At 52.1% G+C, this 27,559-nt stretch overlaps 1 protein-coding gene and 1 long non-coding RNA gene across 4 annotated transcripts in view; one reads left to right on the top strand and one right to left on the bottom strand.

The window, feature by feature from the left end:
* Positions 1-8,050, bottom strand: part of BDKRB2 (bradykinin receptor B2) — a 38,588-nt gene extending 30,538 nt beyond the window's left edge. The window contains exon 1 of one of the 3 annotated variants that reach the window (XR_449365.3): positions 7,925-8,010. Coding sequence is in view for 1 of the 3 variants with exons in the window: in XM_007129509.4 (XP_007129571.2) it covers positions 7,925-8,046 (122 nt within the window). In the remaining 2 variants the exon portion in view is untranslated. Of the gene's footprint in view, positions 1-7,924 lie in introns of all 3 variants that reach the window. The other 2 variants (XM_007129509.4, XM_007129510.4) reach the window with 2 other exon arrangements.
* A 133-nt stretch (positions 8,051-8,183) lies between these two features.
* Positions 8,184-14,011, top strand: LOC102973837 (uncharacterized). Its single transcript, XR_449366.4, has 3 exons — positions 8,184-8,272; positions 10,639-10,687; positions 13,640-14,011. It is a non-coding gene; the product is annotated as an uncharacterized lncRNA (long non-coding RNA).
* Positions 14,012-27,559: the final 13,548 nt, after the last annotated feature.

Raw genomic sequence — 27,559 nt, 5'->3', positions numbered from 1 at the left:
GTATTTGTGTGTACGTGTGTGTACGTGTGTGTATGTGTCTGTGTCGTCTGTGTTGTGAGTGTGTGGTGTGCGGTGTGCGTGTGTGTGTGTGATGTGTGAGTGTGTGTGGCAGGCTGGCACACAGAGGCCCAGGAAGGGGAAGGTGGAGATCCTGCCATTTGGCTCTGGATTCAGGAGGCTTAGCACAAGCAGAGGACGTGACCGTCTCGGGTCCTCTGGGCTGGCCCCTGGGGTCACAGGAGCAGGGTGCTGAGTCCAAGTCTCCCAGGCCCCCGCCTGTCTCTCCCCCAGGCTCCGCACTCCCCGTGGGCAGGAGCCTCTGCGCTGGGAGCCCAGAGAGCCTCTCCCGAGCGGTTCAGGAAGGAGGGGATGGGCGGGCGCTGCGCGGTGTGGGCGTTTCACACGCCGTCCTGCTGTGTCGGCTGCACAAAGGCTGTGGGTGGCGGTCTTGATCCCCTGATGCAGGTGGGAAGGCGGGGCTCAGGCCGGTCGGCGACCTGCCCTGTGTTACTCAGCAAGCAGTTGGCCAAGCCTCGATCAGAATGCTGGGCTGTTGGATGAGGCTGGTGTCCTCCACCACGGGCTCTGCCCAGGGACTGGAACCGGCTGGAGGCCACCTTCGGAGAAGCTGGCACTCAGGGTCCCAAAGAAGGGACTTTGCAGAGTGATGCAGGCCTACCGGTGGCTGCCACGGGACCCCCTGGGGTCGGACCCCATTCCCTTGGGGAAGGCACCCGGGCTCAGAGCTGGTGGGCTCAGAAGTCTCATCTGTGCCCCAGAGCCTTTAGGACATGGGGGCATGGCAAGACCCACAGAAAGGAAGCCTGGAAACCTGCCACCCGACTGTTAGTCTGCAGTGACAAAGAGGCCTCCTTGGAACACCTGCTCTCTCCAGGATGCCAGAGGCCACACTCAGGGAATGCCCTTCCTGCTGTCACTGCAGAGTCCAACCTCCCAGGAGGCCTGCTGAGCCTACCAGGGTACAGGCCCTAACAGCCAGGAGGGCGCTGCAGGTCCCTGGGGACCAGGCTGGGGATGGACAGAGGGCTAAGATGAGGCCCCGGCCTTTGAGGGGGCTCACAGGCTGCAGAAGAGGCAAACACACAGATGATGCCGGCACAGCATGGCTAGTGCTGTCACTGAGGGGCCAAAGGCAGTTGCGGGGCACCAAGGCGGGACCTAGCTTCTGGGAAGGGGTGTAGAAGGCCTCCTGGAAGGAGGGACCCCTTCATCTCAAAGGCTGAGTAGGAGAAGAAGCTTGAGGAAGGTGTGGAAAAGCATCAGAGGCATGGGAACAGCATGAACGAAGGCTCGGAGGCATTGGAGAGCATCGTGTGCTTAGGATCCTGGGTAGTTCAGATTTTCCTCAGCTTCACACCAGCTTCTTCCCCTCTGTTTGGAAGAGTCAAGCCCATCACAGGCCCATCTTAGAGTTCAGCCCCCAGAGGCTGGCGTGGGGAGGGGCTGCCTTTGCCCTCCCTTACGTGGGGCTGTGTGGGGGAGAGGCTGCCCTTGTAAATCTGCTCGGAAAGTTCTTTCTCCCAGTCGTAACCAGCTCAGCTCTGCCTCTGTGGCCTTCACCAGTCCCGCACCTCTCAACGTGCCAAGCGGGGCCTCAAATTCAAATGCCCACAGGGGCCCATTAAAGTGGGGTGCTGGAGGTGAGAGCAGATGCTGGCGCTGGGGGAGGGGTGGGCACTCCGACGGCCAAGGTCTGACCTAAAGAGTTGTGTGTGGCCAGGTGGGGCGTTAACTTTCAGCCTTGCCAGAGCCGAATGCATTCTTAGAGAAGCTGGGAAGCTGAATTTTGATGTGAAATATCCCACTTTAAAAATATTGACTCTTAAAAAATGCTGGTGGCTAAATACTTAGCAGATCTGGGAGCCTGTTGGATCGCGGGCTCTGATCGAGACTTAGGTGTAAAAGGTTGAAGCAGAGATGATGGGATCCCAGGCCCAGGTCCTGGCCGGGGGCAGGGCTTTGAGCTCTGCTCTCCTACCTTCAGGGACATGGGACCCTCCCAGGGAACAGGAGGCCAGTACGGAAAGAAGGCCTTCATGGGGCCAACAGAAACCCCCAACCAGGCGGATCCTCCCTCCCACAGCCTGGGAAGGCTGCGATGCTGGGCCCCAACTTCGCTGCAGGCCACTCTTGACCCCAGATAAAGTGGCTGCTCTTCACTCCCTGTGGGCAACTGATTCTAATGCTCCGCATAGCGCGGATCACTTCCTAATATTTCCTTCCCCTTCCCTATTTTCAAAGAGCCAGCTTTTGGTTTCTCCTTAGATGGAATACTGATATTAACGTTTTTTTCCTTTCTAATTAATCATTTTGTTTTGTCATCACTATTCTTTCTTCTACTTCTTTTTCTTTCTTTCTTTTGTTCTTTCTTCTACTTTTTTTGTCCATCCAGCTTCTTGAACTGAACATTTTATTCATTTACTTGCAATGTCTATAAACAATAATATAATAATCATCATCATAATTATTATTAACATGAGTTCAACTATGAGTATGGCTTTGTCTGTATCCCATAAATTTGATTAACAGTGTTCTTGTAACTGATCTTGTCTCAGATATCTGTAACTTCAGTTTTTTGTTTTTTTTTTTTTTTTGTGGTACGCGGGCCTCCCTCTGTCGTGGCCCCTCCCGTTGCGGAGCACAGGCTCCCGACGCGCAGGCTCCGCGGCCATGGCTCACGGGCCCAGCCGCTCCGCGGCACGTGGGATCCTCCCAGACCGGGGCGCGAACCCGGTTCCCCTGCATCGGCAGGCGGAGCACAGGCTCCGGACGCGCAGGCTCCGCGGCCATGGCTCACGGGCCCAGCCGCTCCGCGGCACGTGGGATCCTCCCAGACCGGGGCGCGAACCCGGTTCCCCTGCATCGGCAGGCGGACGCGCAACCACTGCGCCACCAGGTAAGCCCCTGTAACTTCAGTTTTGATGATCTCTGATGGGAGAGTTCTGAGGAAGAGCATTTTCTAAAATTTACAAGTGATTTGTGATGTTTAGTTTCTATATTTGATATTAATTTCTACAGTATGGTCAAGTAATGCAGCCAGTAAGAGTTTTATATCTGGGACTATATTAAGGTTTTCTTTAAGGCCTAGAACATAATCAATTTCTAGAAATATTCCTTAGAATGTATTTCCTTTGTTGAATACAGAGTAAGATAATTTATCATAATTTATAATAATTATGTTACAAATATAACATACTATAATTTTATATATATATAAAATTGAAGAGTATATATATATAGAGAGAGTATATATATATATAGAGAGAGAGAGAGTATATATAGAGTATATATAGAGTATATATATATAAAATATATATATATAAAAAATTTTATATATGTACATAAAATTGGAGTATATATATATATATATATACTCTTCATTTCTTCTAGTGATTACCTTTAAAATTTTAACAAACATATTAAAACTTGTATCCATCTATTAGCATCAAGAGTAGAAAAATAACTGTTCTTCCAGCTAAGATAAAATCTTTAGTGTAAATCAACTATACTTCAATTAAAAAAAAATCTTTAGCACGCTTTTCCTCCTCCCTTCTTTTTCTCTTCTCACTTTTCAGATTTAGCTGAAATAATAAGAAATTTTTGTTCCAGATTATTTCCTAATTTTTATGCCTATTTTAAGTATCCTGCCTAAACAGTTACAAAGCTTCACAATCACAGTACAACCAATTTGTTAGCCATAGTTTAGAATTGAACTGGTTTAACTGATCAGCTAATTTTCCCTAGAACTTGTGGGGAAGTTCCTTTTCTTGAATTATTTGATGGGATGAATTTCCCATTTGGCTGGAAGGTGCAATCTCAGAGGCTCTGGAAGGACCAGAAAGCCTCCACACTGCACTCAGGGTGTCACCCCTGCTGTACAGGTATTCATAGTAGGTGCCATGCGCTGGGCTGGGTTCAGTCTTTTCCCTGGAGGGGCTTTCAGTTGGGTGGGAGAGGCAGGACACAGCTTGATGCTTCCTGAGGCCCAAATCCACCTGCAGGGGAGCTAGGCTGGGAGCTGCCTGAGGCCCCGAGTTCTCAGGGAGAGTGTGTTTGTCGGTTCCTGAAATGACATGGGAGGGGGCGGTGATACAGCCCTGGGTACCAGGGTTTGGGGGCCCTGAATTTCGGCCGTGGGGATTAAGAGGAGGGATCTGGGGATGGTGGCTTTGGGGTCTAGGGCAGGGCCAGGGCCTGAGTTCCTTTCACATTTGCTCCCCCCAGAAAGCCATTTGCTGAGGCAGTGTGTGTCCATGGCTGGTCTTACCGTCAGGCCACACTCCCTTGGAATATGGTCACTTGGGGACCCAAAGGAAAGAAGAGGGAACACTATGTCACAGGTACACAGCAGCACGGTAACAGCCACAGACGCCCCACGAGGTGTCTGGCACAGGCGCTGCTGATTTCGTGAGGCTCAGAGAAGCAAAGCGACCTCGCCGAGCTGGCTCAGCCAGCTGGCGAGTTTGGGACGGGGTCTGGAAGCCAGTTCTCTGCGCCCGCCTTCCCAGAGCTCCACTGGCCAGAGAAATCAGAGGGGCCCAGAGGCGCTGGGGAGTGTGGGCTGGAAATCTGAAGTTTGAGCCCTCAAGGGAAAAGTTACAGGGCTCCGGCTGTTGCCACCCACAGATGTGCTGCCTAGGGATATGAGCGCGGGCATGCTGGGGCACCCTGTTCCCTGGGAACCCCCACGCTGTAGCGACCCCACTGCAGGGCAGACAACACCTCTGCTAGTCCCAGGTCCTTGCTGCCCTCCCTCTGCTAAGTGGGCACCTGCAGTAAGCCTGGCCCCTGTTTGCACTGCACTAGCACCACCTGAGCTAAACCTCTCCATGCTCCTCAGAAATAGGAAGGATGATCCCCATCGTACATTTGAGAAAACTGAGGCTCAGAGAGCTTCTCCAGCAGTAAACAGTCAGAATTCGAACGCAGAGCCTGTGCTTGTTCCACCCTGCTTTGTGCTGTGATGATTGTTTTTTGGAGGTGGTTCACATTTTTCTAGCCTATAGAACCCTACAGATGCCAGAGTCAAAGGGATACTTTACTTCTTGGGTTTGATCTGGAAAGTGTATTTTGATTGAAGAGCTGTGGAAGTTTTGCTCAGGGCGGACCCATAGGATGAGAATTATACAGTCCAACTCCAAGAGATAGAAAGTGGCCCAATGCTCAGTGGGAGAGGGATTTAGCTTCAGTCTAAGGCAGGGCTTTTTTAACAGTACAACCCTCTCGAGATGGAGCAGGCCGCCTTGTACAATAGTGACCTCCCCGTTCCGGGAAGCATGTGCACAAAGAAGTCAGGGGATTCCTGGGCCGGGTGGGTGTTGGAAGTGATGTACTCAGTCTTAGTATCAAGTCTTAGGAAGCTCTGATCATTTGATTCAGGGCTCTGGGACACCCTAAGCGCCTTCTGAATCCTCAACACACAGTCCTGCACTGTGTGCTTTAAAAAAAAATTAGACTATATTTTTAAAGCAGTTTCAGGTTCACAGAAAAATTGAGCAGAAAGTACAGAGAGTTCCCATATACCTCCTACCCCACACGTGCACAATCTTCCCCACTTATCAACATCCTGCACCAGAGTGCTGTGTTCTTACAATCAATGGACCTACACTGACATATCAGATCGCCAAAGTCCATGGTTTACATTAGGGTTCACTCTTGATGTTGTACGTTCTATGGGTTTGGACAAATGTATAATGGCATGTATCCACCACTGCAGCTTCATGCAGAGTAGTTTCACTGCCCTAAAAATCTTCTGTGCTCTGTGCGCTCATTCCTCCCTCCCCCCAACTTTGGCAACCACTGATTTTTTTCACTGTCTCTGTAGTTCTGCCTTTTCCAGAATGTCATATAATAGGAATCCTACAGTATGTAGTCTTTTCAGATTGGCTTCTTTCACTTAGTAATATGCTCTGTGTGCTTTTAGTGCCTGCCAAGTGACCAGTATTCATTTATTCATCCATCCACCCATCCATCCATCTATCCATCCATCCACTTATCCATCCATCCATCTACCCATCCAGCCATCCACCCACCCATCTACCATTCAGTCATTCAGCAAAAACTGACCTGTGCCCACTTTATGGAAGGCACAGTTCTCCGTGCAGGCGAGCCAGCTGTGAATGGACAGACATGATCCCTACTTTGATTTTGAAAACCAGAATCCCCTGGTGGGTCTGCAGGGCAATCTCCAGTGCCTTCTCTGACCCCAAGGCTGCACAGGTCAGAAAGGCAGCCATTAGTGTTACCCTCGGATCCCCTCTGAACTTTTTATCCAGACACGGTCACTGTGTTAGCAGAGACCACGTGGCACGGCTCTTCCCCTGCTTGGTGCCGTTGGCCAGCATGTCTCCAGTTCGGGCTAATCCCACGTTCTTAGTCTCACCATTCGTCAATCATCGGAATGTTCCCCTGCTTATAAGTGACAGACCTGAGTCCCAAAGAGGTCAAGGCCTTCCCCGGACCCTGAGCAGGGAGCTTTGCTCAGTTACGTCCTGGCTCGGAGACTCCGTTTCCTCATCTGTTCTGTGATGGCCTCGGAGGGCATGGCTGCAGGGGATTTGTGAGCTCCCGGCAGAGCTGGGATGGGACCCTGGGGTCCTGCCTGTGGGGCCAGCACGGGAGCCTGCATTTGCAGTGGTCTCCAAAACCCCTTCTCCTGGCTCTTCCCCACCCCCTGTTTGACTCCTGTCCTGAACAGGAGAAAAACAGTGAACTCTTCCTTCAAGCTTGTGGGGCTCCTATTGTGGAATGTCCTCTTCACCCCGACTGCTGCCAGGGCCCAGAAGGACACAGAACAGTTTTCCTCCAGATAAGGAGGGTGGACAGTGTCCTGGGGGGTCGCTCACCCTGCCCCCGGCCACCCACTGAGAGAAGGAATAAGAGGCGGGTTGGCCGTGGGGCCCCCATGGCCCACTCCTGGGCCAGAGCCCCCACTTCCTGTGGACTGGTGGGAGCCCCAGGCATCCTGACTCAAGGAGTCACATTCTCACCTGCCTGGGAGAGCAACTCCCACCTCGCAGCCTGGGGAAACTACCTGCCCTCGGCAGCTCTGAGAACGGCTACGATTTATTGAGCACCTACTGTATATGCGACACTTCACTTCATCAGCCCATTTCTGTCTTTGCCCCCCCTTCCTGCCAGGTCAGCTTTCTGGCTCAGGAAACTGGGAAAAAAAAAACAGACTCAAAAACATTACCCAGGGGATGAGAGCAGAGCTTGGTGCCAACCCAGGGCTGGATGCAAAGCCCATGCTCTGAACAAACAAACTGTTGTATCCCTCAGTCCTGGACAGGCAGGACCAGACGAGAGGGATGCGAAGCTTGTCTGAGTTATCACCACAACCGCCCCAGTGCACATCAGCCATCGTTTACAAACCCCCTTCCATCTGTGGTCTGATTAACTCCAGCCGCCCCGGGAAGCAGGCGAGCAGGGTACTTTGCAGACGAGAAACTGAGGCTCAGAGAGGTTAAGTAACTTGTCCAGGGTCACACAGGGCCAATGAGCGGTAGGGCTATGAGTGAAAAGCCAGATTCTTGAGTCTAAACCCCACACCTTCCCTGCTTCACCACCCTCTCTGCTTTAGTGTAGGAGTCCACCCAAAGTCTATAAAAGTCAGGTCACTGAATGGCTCACATAAATACACACCTGCCTGTCTGTCTCCTCCATTCAGGGAGAAGACAAACCTCCAGCAAACAAGAACATTTCTCTTGCTGGGAGCCCTTCTTGTCACCTGTAGGGAAGGAAGGGAACTTTCCCAAACTCCCTAGGACCTGAGGAAAACTTCTCACCCAGCCTGGGAATCAGCTCCCATGTCACCCATCTGCCCGCCCTCCCTCTGTGCTTGGTCTGCCTGTCCTTCCCCGAGAAGGTGAGGCGGCTGGACCAGCCCCTGCCCGGCACCCACCTTGTCCGGAGCACAAACGCGGGTACTTCGTAGCTCCCTGGTCCAGCGGGGCTGCCTGAGGGCCCCAGTCCTCCGAGGAGCCTCCGGAGCTGAGCTGGAGTGTGGCTGCGGGAACAGATCATCTTTCAAGGGCTGGGCTGTGATGTCATCACCCTCCTAGGCACTTCCTCCCTCCACCTCCAGCCTAGGCCAGAGCTCCGGCTCCTGCCCAGCGCCGGCCCCAGCCAGGCTGGCTGCAGTTTCCAGAACCTAGACCTACAGAGAGGCCAGTGGGTGGCTGCATCTGCTCAGGGCTCCGGCTGCCTTCCGAGCCGGGGGCGCTGGGCGAGCCGCATGCATGATTCCCAGGTTAGTCCGCGGAGGGTTCTCTTGTGTAGACAGGCTGCCCTTGAGAGGCTCCTCTTGTGTAGACAGGCTGCCCTTGAGAGGCTCGGATTGGCAAGCGTGTTCTGGGCTCCAAGTCAGCCTGGATTTCAGTCCCAGTGGCGAAAAACCTCGGGCGGGTGACTTAACCTCTCTGAACTCTGAACTGCAGCTGATGGCGACAGATTTCAGAGAGGGGAGAAGTGGGGGTTAGTAACAGTCCTGACATGTATGTAACTTTTACTGTGGCAGGCGCTTTTTTTTTTTTTTTTTTTTTCGGTACGCGGGCCTCTCACTGTTGTGGCCTCTCCCGCTGCGGAGCACAGGCTCCGGACGCGCAGGCGCAGCGGCCATGGCTCACGGGCCCAGCCGCTCCGCGGCACGTGGGATCTTCCCGGACTGGGGCACGAACCCGCCGGCAGGCGGGCTCTCAACCACTGCGCCAGCAGGGAAGCCCCGTGGCAGGCGCTTTTTTAAAGCCCATAAATGTATTAACTCAGCTAATCCTCCCAGGAACCCAGGCAGTCTGGCTCCAAAATCTGTTCTTAACCACTTTCCCATCCCTTTTCTCAACTAAATGAAATTTGGGTGTGAATATTGGATGCATAGCAGATGACCCCTAAAATACTAGTTTTCTTCTTTCTGGTATTGAGGTAGGTAGCTGACACACTCCACAAGTGAATACATTTGTCTAATAGCACATTTATTGCTTATCATTATTTCTTTTCCCTATGTGGTTGTTTTGTGTCTGAGCTCAGGTGTAAACAGTGGGCATTTACACAGAAGGTAGAAACAAGGGTGGCCAGGGAGGCAGCGGAGTTCTGACTGTTTTTCATGCCATGTGTACTTCCCAAGGGGTGATGGCAGCAGAGACTCAGAAACATCTTCAGAGACAGAACACCTTTCCCGGTCCTGTTTTCTGGTGACACTGAAGGATTTGTGCCTCTGAGACTCAGCCATTTCTTTGGGGACGTTTGGCTGTGGTTTCCTCCCACTTCAACACTGATTGGCTTTCTTGGCTTCGCTCTGGAGACTTACTGACAAACCACAGCACTTAACGCTCCCAGAAGCTTAGAAGCTGGAAAGTATGGGGCCTTCGAACATTTTTGGAAAAAGTCTTAAAGCCTTTCCTTCAAAAGAGAGCCGATACCGTGGGTCCGGTGGGACTGGGGGAATAAACGGGAGGGTCACAACTCCACCTGCCGTCTCTCCTTCCCCTGTAACTTCTCTGAACCAAGTCTTCAAACCAGCGACTGAGTCCAACTCCATTATCAGAGATACGGGGAAACTGAGTCCCAGGAGGGTTAACGTGGAGGCCTGGGATCTAGGCCTGACTTGCCTGTGAACTGGTTGCACAAACTTGAATGTGGTCCTTTCCGTGACCTGGTGTCTCAGTGACTCCTCTGCACAGTGGCTGGTTCTACGGTGCTGGGACTCCTTGATCTGAGGTTTCTGACTTCCTAGATGGGAGCAGTGCTCTGTGGACAGGCTGCCCGGTGTCCACCAGCCCTATAACATGGACTGTGCTGTATGCTTTTTCCAGGAGAGAGGATCTATAGTCTTTGCCAAATTACTGAAAGGATCTTCTATGATCCAAAGCATCTTGAGTCCCTCAGATGTCAGAGAGAGAGAGAGACCTTGTGAGGTCCCTTCCAGCTCACATATTCTAGGGTTCTACATCTGTGAGATGAAAAATCTTCAAAGATCTGAAGCCAGTGCTGATGCTTCTGTAAATACTATTGACAGAGAGAGCTCCAAAAGGCATCGTCCATCTATACACTTCTCCATCCACCACTGTAATATAGGTTTTTTTTCTGGGGTGTGGGTGGACTGCTATCTTGACCCAGTTTTGAAGTCCTGGCTGGCGGTTGGTCAATTCTTCTTCTTTTTTTTTTTTTTTCTGTACGCGGGCCTCTCACTGCTGTGGCCTCTCCCGTTGCGGAGCACAGGCTCCAGACACGCAGGCTCAGCGGCCATGGCTCACGGGCCCAGCCGCTCCACGGCACGTGGGATCTTCCCGGACCGGGGCGCGAACCCGTGTCCCCTGCATCGGCAGGCGGACTCTCAACCACTGCGCCACCAGGGAAGCCCTGTCAATTCTTCTTGAACAGCTAAGTTCACACTCCCATCACTTCCCTTCTCGGGCTTTCACACTCTGAGCCACTATGCACCTGCCCTAATCACGCGGGGGCCAGGTACCAAACAACTATGGACAGCCCTTATACCCTGGAACTTACAAAATTATTCAAATTAGCCAATCCACAGGGAGCCTGAGAAAGCTGCCTAACCCATCCTGCTTGCTGTACGTAAGCTCTCCCTGTAGCACCAGCTTGCTGTTACTCTGTCCCCAGGTGCAACCCCTGTGTGGCCCTGCCTGGAAGACATCTCTCCTTTGGGGAAGTAAGTAACAAAAAGTTCTGCCTTTCATCTATCTGAGTGCCATTGTGTCATGTCTTTCCAACAAAAGAATCTTTAAATCTTGTAAAATAATCACCCACTCTTCCATTCACCTACACTTGTATTTACCCATCCACCCATCTACCCATCCGGTCTCCCATCCTTCCATCCATCCATCCATCCATCCATCCATCCGCTGATTTATCAGACACCCGCATAGGCGGTCTGTGCATTGTTAGGCAGAAGTGAATGAATCAATGCACCCATGTCTGGGAGGAGCTCACCACTGAGGCCAGGGAACCTTTTCGAAAGGAATTTCTCACAAACTCAGTAGCAACCCACACTCATTTATATCTGGATCGGCACATATTTGTATTTCATTTTTGCTATGAGAAAATTTAGCTAAACGCGTCCTGCGAAATCTGACAGCCCTGACTTATTCTACCCCTTTCCATTTGTCCACTTGGCTGGGGTCACAAGGGAGCTCAGCCTGAGGTCACAAGGGGGCTCAGCCCTGCCAGGACTCTGGCTCCAGACAGCCCGGGGGTTTTCAGGGACAACTAGAGGAGGCCCCAAGTTCCTCCTGCATAACCCTGATGGCCTCCGCACTAAGCCAGGGCCCCTCTGTGGCTTGATAACAACCGACCCCTGGCCTCTCCGGCTCAAGCCCAAACCTAAGCCTCAGCATCACGCAGTCATCTAAGTCTCCCAAATGTGGCAGATGGCAGCTGACTCCACACCTCTGCACGTGCAGTGATCTCTGTTTGGAGTGCCCTTCCTTTGGAAACTCCCGCCCTGCTTTTAGGGGCCGCTCACGGGCCTTTTCCTGATGTGCCTGGTGGAGGCTGCACCCCGCCTGCACTCAGCAGCCTGGCCGCCTCCTTCCACAGTGCCAAGTTTTCCTCCATGGCCCCTGGACATGAATCCCATGAGGCAGGGACTCCTGTCTTATTTATTTATTTATTATCCTGTCTGTTATCATCCAGCACATAGCAGGGCCCCTGTGAACTCCTGCTGATGGAATGAAGACACAGGTCAGTCTATGGGCAAAAGCCCCCAGATCCAACCTCACTGGGGTGGAGAAAAGATCCCATAAAATAGAACAGCACAAAAGCAAGCTATGTATGCACATGTACGCACACTTGTTTGTTTATGTATGTCTGCCCCTCCATCCCAGTGTTCCAGAACATTCTCTCCAAATGTCTGTGTGTGAGGCTGAGGTCCTCAGTCCCCTCCCCAGGAAGGCCCTTTTCCATCCACCTCCAGAAGTGGGCTGTGCTTTTGTCCAGAACTCTATGGTCTTGACCAGAAAGCAACCCCTGTTCTCCGTCCCTCGGCAGCCGCCCGGCATACAACAGGCAAACCAATCCTGAAAAACTGGGTGAGCACGGATTTTGATTCAGAGCAAAACATGCACAAAGCCTATAGTGTGGACTGGTTGACGCTGATGCCCACGTCCACGGACCCTGCAGAGCAAGTCCCAGCCGATGTGCAGTCCCCTCCGTTCTGCCTCTGTTCTCGCCCCTGACCCCCAGAGGCCCCCATAGCCCTGCAGGAAGCTTCGTCCTGGGCACAGCTGGCCCTCAGTCCCCAGCTCCGACCCCCGGGGTGTCCATTCCCCAGTGATAAGTTACTAGCTGTTTAAAGTCCTTCTGAGTAAAGGAGAATTAAAATTTTAATTTATTAGCATGCATTTTACCATTCACCTTTATATCGCTCAGCTTGAAGTGCAAATATCTGTGCATTTAACTCGTATGTGAAATCACCGAAATAGCACCATTTATATTTTGCAGTTTATACATGCATATGTATTTGGTTCTTTCCAAAACAGTGGAAACATGGCAGAAAGCAAACTCATCTGCTTTTATTTAACTCCTTGATATGGGTGTTTTTCCTCACAATTTCTGTCCAACTGGACTTTCCCACACCCTGTCCTCAGATTTAGGGCGTGAGTGAAATCCTTGCTATTTCTGGTGCAAAGACCTTCAGAGCTGCGATCAAAGAGGAACTTGAGGAAGGAGGTGGGGGCGAAGGGCACAAGGAGGCTAGTCTTTCCTCTGTCTGTCTGTCTGTCTCCCTGCTGCCCTGGGAGGTGGGCGGGGGCCTCGTCCTGCTGGGCCGGCAGGTTTGTGGGAAGGAGGCCTCGGTTGCCAGGCGGCCTGGCCACCCTGCTTCCTACCTCTGTCCTTGGCCCTGGGGCTGCCGCTGCTCGTATGTCCAGAGGCGATTGCTCACTTCCTGCCCGGGCAGCAGGCTGGGGGGCTGCCGAGTTTGGGAAATCCTACGGGTGAGGAGCTCAGGCTGATTCCTGGCGTCCCTGGCCCCTCTTCTCCAGGGACTGACCGCTGAGCCAGGGTCCCCAGGGAGCCGGCTCTACCTGCAGGGTCCTTGTGCCTCCTCGTGCCTCCCGTGGAACCTGGGACCCAAGTCCAGCGCCCACCAGGCTCGGTGCCGAGGCCCCTCCTTTCCCCTTCCCACCCCCTCATCGGGAGACTGAAGCTCCGAGAGGGGATTTACTGAAGCGAGTGGCATCCTCGGATCTCCCTACTCTGGGTATTTCATAGAAATGGAATCCTATGACATGTGGCTTTTGGGGCCTGGCTTCTTACTCTCAGTGTCATGTTTTTGAGGCTTAGCCACGCGGCGGCACATAGCGGTCCTTCATTCCTGTTTGAGGCTCAGCAATGCTCTGTCATATGGCTGGACCACATCTGTTTGTCCCTTCCCGCATGGATGGACTTTGGGGCTGTTTCTACCTTTCAACCATTGTGAATAACGTTGCCAGGAACACTCACGTAGAAGTGTTTGTTTGGGTTCCTGTTTTCAATCTTTTGGGTATGTACCCAGCCGGGCCATGTGGTAACTCTGTGCTTCACTTTTGGAGGAAGAGCCAGACTGTTTTCACAGCAGCCGCATCAAGAGGTGCCCCTACCCCTTGCTGTTCCCCACTCATAGGTTCAAACGCCTAGCGCACGGATGCTGCTGGAGGGTTGTGGAGAAGGACACTGCCCTGGGGGGCACTCTGGAGCCGAGCAGAACCCTGTGGGACATTTCCCAGACAGACCCCTCCCGGATCTCCTCTGCTGTAGCTCCTCTCTGAAGTACCTAGATAATAATATCTGATGCACATTTCCTGAGTTTTTCAGATGCTAAAACCACCACCAAATGGAAGAAACTAACTAATGGATAATCATGAGCATTTGCCCCCAGACCTTCTGGCGCCGAAGGATCGATAAGGTTAATCCCTGTGATGCTGCTCTGTTATCTCGCCATTAACCAATCAGAGAAATGTGCACAAGCTGATCACAGACTCTGGGCTGCCCCGCCCTCGCCTGGCCTTTAAAAATGCTCTGCCCCTATGATACTGTATAGCACAGGGAACTCTGCTCAATATTATGAAATAACCTAAAAGGGAAAAGAATTTGAAAAAAGAATAGGTATATATATGTATAACTGAATCACTTTGCCGTACACCTGAAACTAACGCAACGTTGTTAATCAACTGTACTCCAATATAAAATAAAATTTTTTTTTTAATTTAAAAAATAAAAAGCTGTAAATTGCTGCTTTCAAAAAAAAAAATGCAGGCTTCCCTGGTGGCGCAGTGGTTGAGAGTCCGCCTGCCGATGCAGGGGACGCGGGTTCGTGCCCCGGTCCGGGAAGATCCCACATGCCGCGGAGCGGCTGGGCCCGTGAGCCATGGCCGCTGAGCCTGCGCGTCTGGAGCCTGTGCTCCGCAACGGGAGAGGCCACGACAGTGAGAGGCCCGCGTACCGCAAAAAAAAAAAAAAAAAAAAATGCTTTGCTGAAACTTTTCGGGGAGTTCGGGGTTTTTTTGGGCCATGGGCCACCTGTTCTCCTTGTTTGACCCTGCAATAAACCTTCCTCTGCTCCAGACTCTGACGTTTCGGTTTGTTTGGCCTCCCTGTACATCGCGCACATGAACTTGCATTCAGTAACAGTTCGAGTTTCTACTGACTCAGTGGGCTAACCGTTGATCACCATCAACATCGGCCTCCATTTCACTTCATCCATTTGTTTTGTGTATTTTCAGTTCAGAGAGGTGCATTCCCATGGGCTATGCATCAGTCTTACAACGAAGCAGAAATGTTAAGTAACCTGCCTAAGGTCCCCCAGCTAGAGGGTGGCTGAGCTGGAGCAGGAATGCAGGCCTCCTCTGCACTGTAGCCTGCAGACGGGAGCCTCTGGTTCCCGGTGGATGGCCCCCAAGAGCCAGCCTTTCCCTGGAGCTCTCTGCTCCCCATCCCTCTCTGCCCGGGCTGGCACTGCAGTCAGATTCTGAATTCTCCCCAACTCTCCCTGGGAGAGAGAAACTGGGCCACATTCCTCTGCCTGGGGGCCTCCAGCTGGGTGCCCTTCACTGTTGAGTAATTCCCCTTTGGCTCACCTTCAAGTCTGTTTTCCTAACGCAGCCCCAGGCAGCTCCCAGCCTCCACCCCCTGCCCTGGCTGGTGAGTCCCAGACACCCTCTGGAAAACACAATCAACCAGGCTCCCAAGTGCCCAGCACCTTGCTCTAGCCAGGCCCCTCCAGGCAGGTTACAGGTGACATCTCCAGCCCACGCAGTCAGCTTCTAGGTGGGAACCCTGTCCCCAGTGAGGAAACAGGCTCCCAGAGATCAACAACCTGAGCCACCGCCAGCCCAGACCCAGCCACTCTCACTCAGGCCACTGCCGTTAGCCCTGGCCGGTTTCCCACTTACTCTCCTGCCCCTCCCACCCTTCCCTTTCACAGTTGCCAGAAGGATCTTTTTTTTTTTTTTTAATAGAAAACTTAAAAAAAAATTGCACAGAGTCAAGTTCCCTCTCTGTGGTGTCCGGTTGGTTCTGTGAGTTTTGACAAAGGCAGAATCGTGTATCCACACCCTCGTGCCCCGCAGGACAATTCAATCACCCTGCACATTGCCTGCAGTCTCCTTGGCTGTCAGCCCTCCCCAGTGCCCTGCTCTCTGGCAACTGCTGATCTGTTTTCTATCCAGAGGGATTTTAAAGAAGGTAAAATCAGTCTCCGGTGGCGGCTTCCACTGCATCTAAAATAAAATGCAGCTCCAGGTCTCTCTTGCTCACTCAGTGCATACCCTGCCACAGGACATTAGCATCGCCCACTCCTTCCCCAGGAATGTTCCTCCCTCTTCTCCCAGGGCCAACTCCTCCCCTCCCCAAGTCACAGCCTCAGTGGTTCCTTCTCAGGGGGGCGGGTCTTCTCTGCCAGCCTGGCTAAGAAGGTGCCCTCCTTCCCTCCTGGGGCTCTTCTACGGAACACCCACAAGGCGCAGATTTGTACGTGTGTGCTCGTGTGTCTCCTTTGTCTGCCGTGAACTCATAGCTCCGTGAGGGCAGAGCCGTGTCTACACTACCCGCCAGTCCACGGGCAGGCAGGCCCTAGGTGCTCAGAAAACACTCAGTGAACAGATGAAGGGGGGCTGCTGATGGCAGTGAATCCAGTTTGTGTCTGACTGTCAATCTGTACCTTTTCCACTGTGCCTTGTGTGTCCCCAGAATTCTCACTCATCTGTCCATCTATCCATCCGTCTGTCCATCACACACTCACTGAGGCCAGCTCTGTCCCTTGTGCCAGCCCAGGGCTCCCAGAGCTGGTAAGGCTGGCCCCTGCTTTCCCACGGTCAAGATTAACAGCCGCCCATCCCTGCCGTGCACTTCAGAGGTGGGAGGGGACTCCCCCACCCACTTCCTCATGTTGCCTCCTCCTCCCAGCCCTGTGGGGTGAGTGACACTAGAATCATCAGCAGAAGGGGAAGTGACCTGCCCAAGGAGAGCACGACCCGAAGACACCGCAGGGCACCACCGCGCCCGCGGAGCCACGCGGCACCCTCAGAGAAAGGCAGGAGATGGGTAAAGAGGGAGTCTGGATTCCGGAGGGTCCACGGGAGAAGGCGGGGCGGGAGGGGCACCTCAGAGCTGGGGGATCCCTCAGTGCCCCGCGGGGAATCGGGTCCAGGGAGGATGTTTTAGTCATCCAGCCCATCCTTGAGGGTCCCTGTGTTTCTAGGGTGGGTCACAAAAGCAGATGTGTAGGAGACGTAGGGGAGGGGTGTTCTGGGGCCCTGGGAGGAACCAGCCCTGACGATGTCAGGGAAACATGAGCAAGTCCATCCTGTTGGTGCTGCCCCATAAATAGGCACCACCTTCCAAAACACCTTTCTGCCTCAGACACTGAGGGCGTGGAGGTGATGCCAGAAGTAGGCCTGGGCCCCCCAGGCTGCAGAGACGGTGTGGGCGGTGACTGACTGCCCTTCTGGGAACCCAGCTCTGTTCTCTTCCCAGACCCGAGTGATTCAGAGAGTGAGGAGGTGACCTTTTCCTTTCCTGAGGGCTACGTTTTTAACTTCAGGGTTTGAGTGTTTTGTTTGTTTGTTTGTTTGTTTGTTTGTTTGTTTTAGCAACCTAATGGAAGCCAAAGTGAATTATGTCAAATTATTGAGATTGACACAGCGCCTGGCCCAAGGGAAATGTGTGATAAACAGTTGCTGATTGACTCAGCAGATGCCTTCTCCCCCCTCCCCTGTGCACACAGAGCACTTGAAGACCTACAATAGAAGGCTGGTCTTTGGCGCAGGTCTGTGCACCCAAGGCCATGAGTAGGTGGCCCAAGCCTGGAGGTGGGTGTGGGAGTGGGGACACTAGAGGCTGGGCTTGGAGGCTGTCCAGCCAGGAACGGTGCCCCAAAGCCACCTTGGAGCTTTGCCCGTGTAGACACTGTTGGTGCCACTGCTGAGGTGCCCAGGCCCTGGCACTGGACACTGGTGCATCAGGGAGCTGGGGCAGCTGCCGCCACCCTCCTGGGATGGGTTTCCAGGTCCTCGCTAGCTTCTGATTCAAAGGCCATTTGGGAACATCTGATGGGGACTCGTGGCCACGTGCCTGCACCGCAGTTGCAGGAGAGGCTGGGAAAGCATTTGCCATCCTCCAAAACTCATTGGGTGGGGAATCCCCCAAACTCAGCAAAGGTATTCCGAGATGGAGGGAGACCAACAGGAATAAACATGCTCACAACAGTCCCCCACGGACATTCCATGCTTAGGCCAATCCGTGTCTCATATTGCCATGCCTCTGGGCCTTTGCTTGTGCTGCTCTGTGCACTCGGCCTGACATTCTACGGCACATCCCCCCATCTTTGTGCATGACTACATATATTCCTCTTGTTCTGCTCCCCCCATCCCTCCAATATGGTAATATAAAATATTTGGTTACATCGAGCATCAGTTTTCATGTTACTTTGTCTCTGATATGAAGTGTTGTTTCTGGGTAGATGTATAAGATCTCTGCTTATTCTTGTTCCTCTTTTTTTTTTTCATAGCATCCTGTTCTTGTTTAATGTATGCACTGTTTCATCCTTATGAACATATAAATTATACTTAAAAAAATTTCTTGTATTTTCTGCACTGCTTATCCTTGGTCTCTTTTCTTCTTTGCTTTTAGCTTAGAGGGTTTCCTCAAAGGGCCAGTTCCCTTAGCTGTCTGTTTATTTTGAAGAGTGAGCTGTCCAAGGTTCTGCATACCTGGGCTGGCCTTGGTGCCAAGTGCACCTCATGGAGGAACAACCGAGCAGCAAGCAGGGAATGCTGTCGGGGAACCTCCAAATGTCAGTGCTGCAGTGTTTCCTCTGCAGCCACTCAGCTTCCCAGAGAAGAACCTACCGATCCCCTGGCTCTCGGGGGACAGGTCTGTGGGTGCCAGAGCTCAACGTGCTGATGTTTACAGCTCCCTAGGCCGTTCAGCTTCATGTCTCACCTTTATGCCTTTCAATCTGATTTTTCCAGAGGATAAACCTCATGTGCTGGGGCTGGAGGTGGCATGGGAAAAGGAAGAAGCTGATGCTGGCGTCAGACAGGGGACCGGGAACCCAAACATTTTGTAGAGAAACTTTCATCCAATCTCCACTCCCCTTTTAGTTCGGAATCCAACACCCTCGTTTCATGGTACCTGGTGCCTCAGACGCCGATCCCCCGTGGGCCCTGTGGTCAACTGGTGTGTTTATACGGACTCTCCCTCTTCGTGCCCTTAGGTGGAAACCACCCCGATCCTGCCAGATCCCTCTTCCGCTTTCAGCCCGCTAACAGGGTCGTGACTCTCTCAGCTGCTAGCGCAGCCTCTCCTGTGTTTATGCCCTTATAGAGTATTACCATTTTTGGGTGATACCTCTATTAATATTTTAAAGGGGTTTTGGGGTGACGGAGGAGACCCATTAATGGTGAACGTGCCACTTTTAACCAAAATTGGCATTTTACTTTCTATGACCTCCCTTCTTCCCACAGGACATGCATGACTTTCCCCACACTGCGACATTGTGCCCATTGTCCCTCCCTGTACCCCTGTCCCCCACTGCCCTCCACCGCCTCTCTACTAAGCTCATACGGCCCTGATGCCACTGTCGACCGAGAATTGCCAACCCCAGCCGGGCCCCGAACAGCGCCTAGAGTCGCCCATCGTTTCTCATCTACTGGTCCTTCTCTTTTCCTTCAAATTCCCAAATTTCCTCTTCCTCCAAGCAAATGAGCCTCCTGCTACTTCACAGGGAAAACCAAAATCACTGGATGAGGGTTCCTCCTGTTCTCGTTACCACCATCCTCTCCAGCCTGGGTACCATCTTCAGCGACACATTTGCCCCTCCCCCACCCAGTCTCCACCCAGTAGCCCAAGAGCCCCTCCAAGAACATACCTCAGCATCTGTCACTTAAAACCCTCACCGTTTCTCACTGTTCCTAGCCTTGTCAACCTCCCCCTACGCCCCTCTACTCTCCACTCAAGCTTCCTTTCAGTCCCAGAAAGAGCATGCACTCAATATTTTCACATTTGCCTTTCTCCAAGGGTGATATTAAAAATACTGGACAATGGCAATATGCAATAACAGGGCCCCAGAGGCCTCCTGCTCTACAAGGAGTTACCCCTTTAATGTCTGGATCGCGAGAAGGTATTAGTTCCTGGGGCCGCTGTACCAAAGTGCAACAAAGTGAGTGACTGAAACAGCAGGTATTTATTGTCTTGCATTTCTGGGAGCTGGAAGTCTGAGGTCAAGGTGTCGGCAGGACTGTGCTCCCTCTAAAGGTGTCGGCAGGCCTCACTCCCAGCTTCTTGGCTATGACAGCTTGACTCCAGTCTTCACATGGCGTTCTCCTGATGTGCGTGTCTGTGTCCAAATTTCTCCTTTTTGTAAGGACACGGTCTTATTGGCTTAGGGACAAACGACCTCATCTTAACTTGATCATCTGTAAAGACCCTGTTTCCAAATAAAGTCACATTCGTAGGGACTGGGGTTAGGGCTTCAAAGATTTTTTGAGGGGCCACAATTCAATCCTTATGGGTTGACCAGAGTGTTAGGGGTGGGCATGGGGGAAAATATCTATTTATTAATGCACATGGAAGAATGTCAGTATTTTAATAACCAGGACATCCTGGCTGAATATTTACTCAGCCAGCCCTGGAGCTCTCCCCATCACTTCCCATTCCCTTCATCTTGCAGCACCCTCAGCTTAACCATCCATGCCCCCGAGACCCTGCCCTGGAAGCCCCGGCGGCAGGGGCTTGTAGCCGTGCCGTGAGCACCACAGCACCCATGCCTCCCTGCCTTGACCTGTCGGTTGAGAGGGATTATTTCCCTTCCCTGGGCACCTGGAACCCAGCAGGTGCTCCAGGGTTATTTGCATACATGTCTTTGTTCCCATGGAGTCCTGGGGGCAGCGGCCTCATCTCTTACCCATCAGCCTCACCAGTGTGGTAGGCGCTGGAGAAATGGTGGATGAAAAAACAAGTGCTTTCATGAATGGATTTTTAACGAAGGTATTAGTTCCTGGGGCCGCTGTACCAAAGTGCAACAAAGTGAGTGACTGAAACAGCAGGTATTTATTGTCTTGCATTTCTGGGAGCTGGAAGTCTGAGGTCAAGGTGTCGGCAGGACTGTGCTCCCTCTAAAGGTGTCGGCAGGCCTCACCCCCAGCTTCTTGGCTATGACAGCTTGACTCCAGTCTTCACATGGCGTTCTCCTGATGTGCGTGTCTGTGTCCAAATTTCTCCTTTTTGTAAGGACACGGTCATATTGGCTTAGGGACCAATGACCTCATCTTAACTTGATCATCTGTAAAGACCCTATTTCCAAATAAAGTCACATTCGTAGGGACTGGGGTTAGGGATTCAAAGATTTTTTGAGGGGACACAATTCAATCCTTATGGGTTGACCAGAGTGTTAGGGGTGGGCATGGGGGAAAATATCTATTTATTAATGCACATGGAAGAATGTCAGTATTTTAATAACCAGGACATCCTGGCTGAATATTTACTCAGCCAGCCCTGGAGCTCTCCCCATCACTTCCCATTCCCTTCATCTTGCAGCACCCTCAGCTTAACCATCCATGCCCCCGAGACCCTGCCCTGGAAGCCCCGGCGGCAGGGGCTTGTAGCCGTGCCGTGAGCACCACAGCACCCATGCCTCCCTGCCTTGACCTGTCGGTTGAGAGGGATTATTTCCCTTCCCTGGGCACCTGGAACCCAGCAGGTGCTCCAGGGTTATCTGCATACGTGTCTTTGTTCCCATGGAGTCCTGGGGGCAGCGGCCTCATCTCTTACTCATCAGCCTCACCAGTGTGGTAGGCACTGGAGAAATGGTGGATGAAAAAACAAGTGCTTTCATGAATGGATTTTTAACCTCTTATTGGCTTAGGGACAAACGACCTCATCTTAACTTGATCATCTGTAAAGACCCTGTTTCCAAATAAAGTCACATTCGTAGGGACTGGGGTTAGGGCTTCAAAGATTTTTTGAGGGGCCACAATTCAATCCTTATGGGTTGACCAGAGTGTTAGGGGTGGGCATGGGGGAAAATATCTATTTATTAATGCACATGGAAGAATGTCAGTATTTTAATAACCAGGACATCCTGGCTGAATATTTACTCAGCCAGCCCTGGAGCTCTCCCCATCACTTCCCATTCCCTTCATCTTGCAGCACCCTCAGCTTAACCATCCATGCCCCCGAGACCCTGCCCTGGAAGCCCCGGCGGCAGGGGCTTGTAGCCGTGCCGTGAGAACCACAGCACCCATGCCTCCCTGCCTTGACCTGTCGGTTGAGAGGGATTATTTCCCTTCCCTGGGCACCTGGAACCCAGCAGGTGCTCCAGGGTTATTTGCATACATGTCTTTGTTCCCATGGAGTCCTGGGGGCAGCGGCCTCATCTCTTACCCATCAGCCTCACCAGTGTGGTAGGCGCTGGAGAAATGGTGGATGAAAAAACAAGTGCTTTCATGAATGGATTTTTAACCTGTCCACCAATATCAGGCTGTTATCAACAACCTTGCTTTGTTTTACACTCTGATAGGTGACATGGAACTCACAAGCCAGCAGGTAAGAGACTTAAACATTTGGGGAGGGGAGGTTTGCTGTGTTAAGATAAAATCTGACCTCCGGTGCTCCATCGTGAGAAGGAAATAAGAGCTGCAGGTGGGGAAGGGCAGATCACAAAGGAAGGCCCCTGGGCAATCGGGGCTCTCTGAGAAAGGGGAGGAACGCTAAATCTATCCGGGTCATCATTTCATGATGTAGGTAAGTCAAATCACTATGCTGTAGAGTGAAGTAAGTCAGACAGAGAAAGAGAAATACTGTATGATATCGCTTATATGCGGAATCTAAAAAGAAATGATACAAATGAACTTATTTACAAAACAGAAACAGACTCACAGTTTTAGAGAATGAACTTACAGTTAAGGGGGAAGGGTGGGGAGAAGGGTTAGTCAGGGAGTTTGGGATCGACATGTACACTCTGCTCTATTTAAGATGGATAACCAACAAGGACCTACTGTATAGCACAGGGAACTCTGCTCAGTGTTATGTGGCAGCCTGGATGGGAGGGGAGTCTGGGGGAGAATGGGTACATGTATGTGTATGGCTGAGTCGTGTGCACCTGAAACTATCACAACATTGTTAATCGGCTATACTCCAATATAAAATAAAAAGTTTACAAAAAATTCAAAAAAATCACTACGCTGTACACCTTAAACTTATACGGGGCTGTTTGCCACTTACATCTCAATAAAACTGGAGGGAAAAAACCCACATATTGCTGAAGCCCAGCCCCAGAATTTCTAATTTAGTAGGTGCGAGCTGGGGCCTGGGAAGCAGTGCTTCTAACAAATTCCCAGGTAATACTGATGCTGCTTGGCTTCAACTTGAGAATCACTGATAGAGTCAACAACTTCAAGGTAAAGATGGTGACGCTAAAGCCCAGAAATGTGTCTTGCCCAGCAAAGTTGGCTAATGCCCAGGATGAATGTAAAACCAATTTGTCAGCTTCAAGTCAATAGAACCCCTAGAGCAGGCTGCCTTTGGGGCACTCCCTCAGGAGAGGATGCCTGCCTGACCTCGCAGTGATTCGAAGAACAACCACGGAAGGAAAGAATTAATACCTTGGTGGTGTTTCACCTGGCTCTTGTTTATATTGTATTTTAATGTCTGATTCCAGAATCAGCCATGTTCTTGACATCTGCACCACCAAGCATTCTATTTTGTGTGTGGAGATCTGATCTGCACAGTATCGTTTTTAAAAGGCAATTCTAAAACTTACTAATCTTCTCTTCCTAATAATAGAGGGTTCTCAGGACAAAGGTCTGCTATTATAAGATCACTTGTCTCTGTAGCAGCTCCCTGGTAGATAACTGATTGGGGAACTAACAAAAAACCTACCGTGATCATTGAGAGTAAGGAATTAAAATAAGTACTGGGAGACAATTAAAAAAAAAAAAAAAGAAAGAAAGGGACTTCCCTGGTGGCGTAGTTGTTAAGAATACACCTGCCAATGTAGGGGAGATGGGTTCGAGCCCTGGTCCGGGAAGATCCCACATGCCTCGGGGCAACTAAGCCCGTGCACCACAACTACTGAGCCTGCGCTCTAGAGCCGACGAGTCACAACTACGTAGCCCGTGTGCCACAACTACTGAAGCTCGCACCCCTAGAGCCCGTGCTCCGACAAAGAGAAGCCACCACACCGCATTAAGAAGCCCGAGCACCGCAACGAAGAGTAGCCCCCGCTCGCCACAACTAGAGAAAGCCCACGCACAGCAACGAAGACCCAACGCAGCCTAAAATTAAAAATAAATAAATAAATTTTTAAAAAATTAAAAAAAAAAAAGAAAGAAAAGAGAGGAAGGCTGGGAGCCATCGATGGACTGGCAGGGCCTCCACACGAGGGGGTCCCGAACAACGACGAGCTTGGCAGAAAGGCTCCATGCGGAGCACAGGGTTCCTCTCGGCTCCTTTGGAAGCTCAGCCAGGACTTTTCATTCCGTGTGTGTGGCTCAGAGGACTTGGTGGCTCATTCCTGTTTGTCCTCTCCCCCCGCCCTCTGTCTACACCCCTCATGGGTTTTCACCCGGAGTGACCCCAAGTAACAGGTGGGGTTGATGCTGTCACCACGTGCCAGAGCTGTGGCCTTGGGGGTGGCCCGTTCAAATTGTCCCCTGTTCCGTGGTCAGGTCTTCTGGTCATTCAGGCTCAAGTGTCAACTCTCCAAGAGGCTCGCCTGACTGCACGATCTAAAGTAGCCTCCAGGGGGAGGGGCAAGATGGTGTAGGGCATTAAGAGGTATAAACCGCTATGTATAAAATAAATAAGCTCTAAGGATATATTGTACCGCACAGGGAATATAGCCAACATGTTATAATAACTCTAAATGGAGTATAACCTTTAAAGATTGTGAATCTATGTTGTACACCTGAAACTTACATAATATTGTAAATCAACTGTACCTCAAAAAAAGTAGTCTCTAACACGCACGCACGCATGCACACCCAAGCCACACAAACCCAAGTACACACTGCACACACATCCCACCAACACACATACACTGACACACCACACACACACACACACACACACACACCCCACACACAAGGTGGTCCATTCTCGGCTCAGAAAGTAAAATCTTAAATTGCAGATGGAGGCTCCACGTGGTTAAGCAACAGCCCCTCAGGTATGTGTGGATTTCTCGACTCCACGCTCAGGCACAGAGGTGCTGAGATCAGATGTCTGTGCTGCAGAGCTTCAGAGACACTGGGCATCCACCCCATCAGCCCAGAGGGTGTGAACCCAGGGTGCGGTTCACCTGACCCCCGGCTCTCTGGCCCGGGGTCTGTCTCAGCAAACCCTTCTGAACTCCGGGTGCTGGCACCCAGTCCCCGGCAGCGCCGCGAAGACTGGCTGTGGACCCCGAGTGGCGGGCGTGCAGTCTGGGAGAGGGGCTGCCCGCTCCACACTCTGGCTCTTCTGTGAATCGCAGCTGAGCTTCCTCGTCTGTCAAATGCAGACAGCAGACAGCACCGAGCTGACGGGCTTGTGTAAGGACTTAGTGGGCTATGCATCCACGGAAGACTGAGACACGGGCTTCTGGGCAGGGTGCTGTCTGGGAGGTGACCACGTGGACCAGAAGCAGGAACTGGTGGACGCGATGCTAGGAAGGCGGGGAGGCGACGCAAGGACGCTTTCCGGAATTGGCCACTGCTGTGGGTGCTGGGCCCTGTCACCTCGAGGACCTTCTAAGGTGGGTTGGATTGTGTCTCAGAAATGCCTGCCCCGGGACAAGAGGGAGAGGCATTTCCCCAGCTCGGGGAGGGTTTCCCAGTGAAGCACTGGTTCCCCCACGCTCTTGGGTGGTGCTTCCGGGAGTGTGGAGGGGGTCGCCCAGGCAGCCCCTCCTATAGATCCGAGAAGCCCCAGGGCAGGAAGAGAGGGGCAAGGGTGCATCCAGAGGCTGCAGGTGGTCAGCCTAGAAGGGCCTGTTGGCGGAGCCCCTGCTGGCGCAGGGCTGAGGCTGGGAGGGCGCCCGGGACACACGCCCCGCCCTCCCCGTCACCGTGCCGTCACCGTGGCCCCGCCTCTCTCTGTGCGAGAGGAACGGAGCCTCCCGCTCCCGGCGCCTCCGTCTCGCGGCTCTTGGCGCCTTGCGGCCTCCGTGTGTCCCTTCTCTCTGTAGGTCTTTTGCCTTCCGCTTCTGCCAATAGCCGATAGCTGGTTTTTCTGAAACTCAAGTCCAAATTCTCAAGCCTGCATGCAGTGGGTACAAGTGGTCCCACCCCTTCGCAGGTGCCCTACAAGCCTGGGGCCAATCTGTCCATGAACCTCTGGGTCAGATGCCCTCCTCAGGCTTACGAAACCCATTTTGCCTCCCAACGAATCTGATGTTAGGAAGCCATCCGTTCAGCCCTCTCGCCTCCCCTTCCCTGATCCTAGGAGAGACAGAGAGAAGGCCTTCGCTTGTCTGTTGTGGAGCTTGAGGCGTGCCAAACCTACAGGTGCTCTGACAACTGGGCCCATGTCCCCAAAGGGTGATGCGGTAGACAGAATAACGGCTCCCTCAAAGATGTCCACGTCCCATGTTATGTCATGTGGCAAGGGGGAATTAACTTGCAGATGGAAGTAAGGTTGCCGATTAACTGACCTTAAAATCGATTATCCTGGATTACCCGGCCCCAATGTAGTCCTACGGGTCCTTAGACGTGGAAGAAGGAGGCAGAAGAGTCCATGTCAGAGGCATGCAAAGTGAGAAGAACTCTACCACCATTGCTGGTTTTGAAGATGGAAGGGGCCACAAGCCAAGGAATGCAGGAAAATTCGAGGGAGTTAATATGGTGATCCAGGGAGATGGAGGGTCATGGGGCACCCTTCTGCCTTCTTCTTCCATGGGGCTGAAGTGAGCCAAGCTTCTCCCCACGACTTGGCAAGGCTGGCTGGTGGGCGGTCCCAGTAGGTCAGGCGTCGAAGCCACCAGAGCAGCCTGCCCACCTGGCTCCTCCTACCCTGCCCCTTAAGCTGGACAAGCACAGATTCCTCTGCCTACAGGTTGGCAGCAGGAAGAGGGGCTGGCTGTTGGTGGCGAGGTCTGATGCCCGCCAGCATCTCCACAGCTGGGTGAGAGGGGTGGCACGGTGGGGCCGGGATCTTGCTGGTGGCCGGGCCCTGGGCGGGGGCGGAGGAGCTTAGGCACATCCCATCCCAGCTCGGAGCCGGTTTCCCCTTCTCACCCAGGCTGTATCACCGGGCTGTGAAGACTGAATACACTGTGCTGTGGAAGCATTTTGTTGGGTTTGAATGCCCTGCAGGTGGCAAGGGCTCCCCGCCGGACCACAGTCTCTGAGCCCAGCTTCCCATCTGAAGAAGAGACCAGCAGGAGAGGTGATTGAGGCCCCGCTGACGTCTCGCCTCTGACTCACGCCCGAAACCCCCCCACATGGCAGGGCAGCTGGAAAAACACTGAGTTGGAGGGTAGCGTGCGGAAGGCCAGATGGTTTTCCTCTTAGTGGTGATGAAACCTGAGACACCAGGATGCAGATGGGGACCCGAGGCTCTGATGTGGTGAAACATGACCCCTCCCTCCAGCTTCTCCAAGCTCATCCTCCTGTGCTCTCCCTTTCTCTGTCTTTGAATCTGAGATGTTCCTTTCAAGTTGATTTCACATTTGTTTTCTCTCTGTGCTTCTCACTCTCTCCTTCTGTGTCCTTTTCTTTTGCTTCTCATTTTCCCCTCACCGTTCTTAGAGGTTACCTTTTGGTATCCCCTGCAGCAGCGTCAAGGCTCACCCTTCTTCTTTTTTTTAAAAAAATTTTTATTGGAGTACAGTTGATTTACAATGTTGTGTTAGTTTCAGGTGTACAGCAAAGTGAATCAGTTATACATATACATATAGCCACTCTTTTTAAGATTCTTTTCCCATATAGGTCATTACAGAGTACTGAGTAGAGTTCCCCGTGCTATACAGTAGGTTCTTATTAGTTATCTATTTTATATATAGTAGTGTGTATAAATCAATCCCAGTCTCCCAATTTATCCTCCCCCGCCCCTTACCCCCGGTAACCAT

Source organism: Physeter macrocephalus, chromosome 11 (genome assembly GCF_002837175.3).
Source record: "Physeter macrocephalus isolate SW-GA chromosome 11, ASM283717v5, whole genome shotgun sequence".
In the NCBI taxonomy this organism is placed as follows: domain Eukaryota; kingdom Metazoa; phylum Chordata; class Mammalia; order Artiodactyla; family Physeteridae; genus Physeter; species Physeter macrocephalus.
The sequence above is the reverse complement of the archived record's forward strand: the minus strand, read 5'-3'. Positions and strand labels throughout refer to the sequence as shown.